The sequence below is a fragment of the Papilio polytes genome, unplaced genomic scaffold (assembly GCF_000836215.1).
Source record: "Papilio polytes unplaced genomic scaffold, Ppol_1.0 DF823823.1, whole genome shotgun sequence".
Lineage (NCBI taxonomy): Eukaryota > Metazoa > Arthropoda > Insecta > Lepidoptera > Papilionidae > Papilio > Papilio polytes.
Window position 1 is genome coordinate 422,133 of NW_013525381.1, and position 5,385 is coordinate 427,517.

Sequence of the window (5,385 nt, forward strand, 5' to 3'; positions counted from 1 at the left end):
CTGGTCGGTGCCGTCACCGGAAAAAGAAAAGTATACGTGAGTAAGCCGTAAATAATTAATTATAAAATGTCTCACGAAAGTTTAAATAATTCATAGGCTACTTGATTATTTTTTAATACTATGCAGTGATAATACATAGGTAATGTGACTTGACAATCAAAGAGTCCGAGTGTTATTTGCTTTTTAAACAATCAACATGTTTTTGCAAATATTACTTTTAAGCCAGCATTTCTTGCTTTTGCAAATATGCTAATGAAGTCTTCAAACTTCCCAAGGGCCGGATTGCCGCTGAGTTCAAGACCCACAACAATATCTGAGAACTTCTTATGGTACTCAATAGCAATATTAACTATATCTTCTGCCTCAGAAATCCCATTACTTCTATTTATTGAAATAATAAATGCTGAAATTATATTCAAATCTTCAGATGAATTTCTGTAACAAACAAGACAATAACACAAGCTAAGAAAAATATATTTTTTTCAGATTAATAAGATTCATAATGTTTTAATTAAAAATAATTAAAGCTGATTCATCTAATTTAGTAACCAACTTTTAATCTATATGTATAAAAAAAAACATACAGATAAATTGAGTACCTCCTTCTTTTGGGAAGTCAGTCGAATATTAATAAAAATAGAATAAAACATATTAAGTGCCAAATTAACACTCTAAAGACAAAAATTGCGATTAAACTTACTGCATTGTCTGTACAATGGTTTCAACGTATTGCCTTTTTGTCATATGGCTAGTGTCTCTTGGGGTACTCCTCAGTTCAATATAACAGCAGCCATCGTCTTGGAATTCTTTTAGAGTAAGACTTGTCGCTAATGCTAGAGTTTCAGGAGTACTTGTCAATGTATGAGCTATATTAAATACTTGAAAGCAACTGAAATGTTAATGAAAAAATATATTTAATTTTATTATTTTAAATGAACAAAGTTTGAATAGATGAATGTTTGATATTACATAACTTCAGAATAGTTCCATGTATCTCGATGATATTTGACATAGATGAAGAATATAGTATAGAAGAATGGACAGGCTACTTACTCAGTATTTTATTCTGCCTCAACAAAGTCAAGCGTGAAAGCTAGTACTGAATAAAGTTAGCCCGTTTTAAAATATTTTCTATCTATCAGATTAAATGTATATTTAATAAAAAAAAATAGGTCTCACTCTGACAAATTCCTAGTATCCCCAGCACCAATTTGAAATTCATCAAAAAATGCATTCGTTTTATCTGATATTCCTGCATCAGCGTATTGTCTTTGTAATTGCAGCATTGTAGAACGACTGAGAGATCCGTTTAAGTGAGCATGTAATTCCTGAAAATTATTATAAATAATTAATAATTCCTTCATGTTCTCAAAACCATTCAAAACTTTAGCGCCTAAATCAATGTTTACATTTTACAAATTGTTTTCGTACTTACAACTTTTGGTAGGGCATGACAAAACTGATTCATATCATTTATAATATTCATTTTATAGATGAAATAACTTTCAGTTTAACTAAAAACAATAAAACAGGATGATTGTTAAGTCGTTGTTATTGACAAAAACAACATACAAGGATGTTTTGGCTAACGGTAAAAGTAGAAACTAACAATGTCATCTTGACAGTGTCATACATTGACCAATAAGAGGTCAGCAGCTGTTCGTGTATATTTTGCCATTTTCATATTTTCGAAATCAGCAAAACACATCACGTATAGTTTCGTCTTGCTTTATATTAGGTTAGGGCCGTTAGGGCATTAGGCCCCGATGACGATAACATGCGACTAATTGTTGTTGATGATGTGGAATATAATAAAAATTGTAATTAATTCCTGAATAACCCTAGAGCTATATCTGTTTATGTAAATATATTTTAATAGTAATTACGGGAATTAAAAAATAATTTTGGAAGTTAGGGAATTTTCGTTTACTGGAAAGGAAACCCTCTTGTTGTCGTCGTCGCCCTTGGTAATGTCAAACAACTGCCAAAATTTTTTCTTGTCAAACCGTACAAACAAATACAAACAATAACACAGTTAAAATATAACCGACCTTATCATTGTTGTTATCTCTATGTACATTTTATAGATACATAAATAGTTACAAAACTTTATATTTATTTGGTTTTCGCCAGTAGTTATTTGTCGGTAACATTGTTTGTCAAATTTAACATTTATGAAATAAGTAACCAATATTTATTGGCTTTTTATTAACATTCTTCTATTTATAGACGAAATAACTAGTCAATTGTCACACCAAATGTTATTAATTTACAAATGTGTTGTTAAATGTTAAAGTTCGTGTAACATTCTGATAAGAAATGTATGACAATAATCTACTTTTACTTTCATTAATATTCTTAACTTTTATAACAAACTGCACACCAAGTAAACCAATTGTTATAACAACTTGGACTTTCGTTAATGCTACAGTGGCTGGTAAATATTTTTAATGTTTGATTAAAAATTAAACAAACTGGCATAGTTAATGTTTCTTTCTTTGGCAGCTTGGGAAGTACTAAAGGATGGTGGGATAGCTCTGGATGCTATACAAAAAGGTGCTTCAGTATGTGAAGAGCAACAATGTGATGGCACTGTGGGCTATGGTGGAAGTCCAGATGAAGATGGTGAGACTACATTGGATGCCCTATTAATGGATGGGTATATTTTTTCTTTAATATATAAAATGTTCAAAATGTACACTAAGTAATTGTTATCTATGCATGTAAAGTAAATAAAACCCATTAAATTACTCCCATCATATACAAATTCATTTCCAAATGGTTAAAATCTCTATAAACTGGCTGGTTTTATTCTTTTAGTCATGTACAAGTTTATAAATTACATCTAGTATTGAACTCCTGCATTACAGGAGTACAATGAATGTGGGTGCTGTTGGTGCATTGCGCAGGATAAAGAATGCAGTTGGTGTTGCTAGACATGTTTTGGACAATACAAAACACTCAATACTGGTTGGAAGTCAAGCTACACAGTTTGCTTTGCAAATGGGATTTCATGAGGAGTCCCTCACTACCCCAGAATCTAAAAAGCTTTGGTCTACATGGGCTAATGAAAATAATTGCCAACCAAACTTTTGGATGGTAATTAATTTGGTTTACTTTATATAAATCTATGTGTAACTTTAATATATTGACACACTTGACACAAAATTATCTTTCTTGAAAATATTTTTGATGGTGTCCAAAGGAGAATATTACAATTGAAATATGTGACAGAACAGTGCACATCATATTATTTAAATACTAGCTTACGGCTGTGTGTAATAAAAAAAAAACAAAAGTAAGTAGCCTATGTGTGTTTCCAGGCTATCCTCTACATCTATGCAAATTTCATCAAGATCTGTTCTGCCATTTAGGCAACAAATTCAAACAAACATCCATTTATCTAAAATAATATTAGTAAGATGTGTTAGGGCTATAAATGTAATGTACAAATTTCCAAATTCATGTGCACTTAATACTCTTATATCTTAAAAACACTTCAATAATTTTATCTAATCATAGAATGTCAAACCCAATCCTAACAAATACTGTGGACCATATCATAATCACATGTCTAAAGAAAGAATAAAATATATGGAAGTGGATAGATACAATCATGACACTATTGGCATGGTGGCAATAGATAATAATGGAGATATAGCTGCAGGGACATCAACAAATGGAGCCAAATTTAAAATACCTGGGTAATTAAAAATATTCATCAGTAATCTGTTTCCAGTTTTCTAATAAAAAAATTGAGGTTTACTTTCTTTATAGAAGAGTAGGTGACTCGCCAATACCAGGATCTGGCGCTTATGCTGATAATGAAGTAGGAGCAGCAACTGCTACAGGAGATGGGGATATTATGTTAAGGTTTTTGCCCAGGTACTTATAATATTCAACACAGGTGATGTATTTTCTACTTAGTAAAATGGCATAAACAAGTATGAAACAACTCTCATTATTAGAGGTTAGTTCTAAGTCCATACACTGTCAATGTCAATAATGGTCAATTGAATAATTGTTTTTAATTTTTGCTTGTAGTTTTCTAGCTGTGGAAGAAATGCGTCGTGGATCATCACCAACAGAAGCTGCACAAACTGCAATTAGGAGGATAGAAAAATATTACCCAGAATTTATGGGAGCTGTAGTAGCATTGAATAAGGATGGGGAATATGGGGCAGCATGTCATGGTTTAGAAGGATTGCCATTCCCTTTTGTTGTATATGATAATTCTCATGCCAAGTATAAAGTACATACTGTGAACTGTGTCTAAATAAATATGATGTCAATAAAATGTAGTGTTTCAACATTTTTTCCCTATAAAAATGTTTTTATTCCAGAGATGTGAGAAGAGCACTTTTACCAACCCATTTGCTGACACCTTTTTTAAATCTATTCAAACATGGTGTCAAATAAGTTTTATTGATTCTACAAAGATAGGTACTGATTTCTAATAAAAGAGGAAAATTCATGTGTCAAACTTTTATTTTTGTTATTAGTTTAAACTTTTAATTCCGAATATGGTGACTTGGTCAGTGGGATATCACGCCACAAGTCAGGTGTCAAGTAAGCATAGGTCTTTGCAATAGCCGCATAAGTGGCCTTAGCAAAGTTACCCAGCGTACCAGTGGAACCACGAGCAGATGTGTAGCAGTCTTGTACACCAGCCATCTGAAGCAGCTTCTTAGGAACTGGAGCAGACACAATACCAGTACCACGGGGAGCCGGGATCAGCCTTACAGTGACAGACCCACACTTTCCGGTCACCTGTAATTAATTAATAGCAATTAGAATTGTCCATATACTATAACAATTTTTTGAAGTGAAAGTTTAATTCAGACGCATATAAAGCTTCATTGGAAAAACCTCAAGAGGATACCACGAATGAAATGATTTTGGTTCTCATCATAAAAAATTAAGAAGATTTTCTTTATAAATCTAGAAACAGCACATGATCAGTTCATTCTAATAAATAATAATGATTTACATAAAAAGTAGGTTCATTTACCTTGCAAGGTACAGTGTGTGGTTTTCCAATCTTGTTACCCCAGTAACCTCTGCGGACTGGGAGGACAGACAATTTGGCAAGGATGATCGCTCCACGGATAGCTGTGGCCACTTCCTTGCTGCATTTGACACCGAGACCAATGTGTCCGTTGTTGTCTCCAATGGCAACGAACGCCTTGAAACGGGTGCGCTGACCGGCACGGGTTTGTTTCTGTACCGGCATGATCTTGAGTACCTCATCATTCAACGATGCGCCAAGGAAGAAGTCGATAATCTCGAACTCTTTGATGGGGAGAGAGAAGAGGTAGATGCTCTCAAGCTTGTCGATTTTGCCTTCGCGTACTAGGCGGCCCAGTTTAGTGACGGGCACCCATT

General features: G+C 33.3%; 3 protein-coding genes across 3 annotated transcripts in view; 1 reads left to right on the forward strand and 2 right to left on the reverse strand.

The window, feature by feature from the left end:
* Positions 1 to 1,612, reverse strand: part of LOC106103403 (adenosine deaminase-like protein) — a 2,757-nt gene extending 1,145 nt beyond the window's left edge. The window contains 4 exon segments of the mRNA XM_013283159.1: positions 121 to 435; positions 701 to 889; positions 1,180 to 1,328; positions 1,436 to 1,612. Coding sequence (XP_013138613.1) covers positions 121 to 435; positions 701 to 889; positions 1,180 to 1,328; positions 1,436 to 1,486 — 704 coding nt within the window. The 5' untranslated portion in view covers positions 1,487 to 1,612.
* A 389-nt stretch (positions 1,613 to 2,001) lies between these two features.
* LOC106103401 (N(4)-(Beta-N-acetylglucosaminyl)-L-asparaginase) lies at positions 2,002 to 4,297 on the forward strand. Its single transcript, XM_013283157.1, has 6 exons — positions 2,002 to 2,437; positions 2,506 to 2,659; positions 2,871 to 3,099; positions 3,523 to 3,704; positions 3,778 to 3,885; positions 4,045 to 4,297. The coding sequence occupies exons 1-6, from the start codon at positions 2,320 to 2,322 to the stop codon at positions 4,274 to 4,276; spliced, it is 1,023 nt and encodes a 340-aa protein (XP_013138611.1). The 5' UTR covers positions 2,002 to 2,319; the 3' UTR covers positions 4,277 to 4,297.
* Positions 4,298 to 4,470: 173 nt separating this feature from the next.
* On the reverse strand, positions 4,471 to 5,385 carry LOC106103402 (40S ribosomal protein S2; the record flags this gene model as incomplete). The annotated part of the gene is given in 2 exon segments (XM_013283158.1): positions 4,471 to 4,770; positions 5,012 to 5,385. Coding segments are annotated over 2 exon segments (641 nt in total), but the record flags the coding sequence as incomplete, so codon positions are not given.

Bases quoted from the DNA above. Each gene is read 5' to 3' on its own strand.
- LOC106103401 (XM_013283157.1), top strand. From the start codon at position 2,320: ATGTATGACAATAATCTACTTTTACTTTCATTAATATTCTTAACTTTT. The intron at 2,438-2,505 runs GTAAATATTTTT...TTTCTTTGGCAG, and splicing joins CGTTAATGCTACAGTGGCTG to CTTGGGAAGTACTAAAGGAT. The intron at 3,705-3,777 runs GTAATTAAAAAT...CTTTCTTTATAG, and splicing joins GCCAAATTTAAAATACCTGG to AAGAGTAGGTGACTCGCCAA.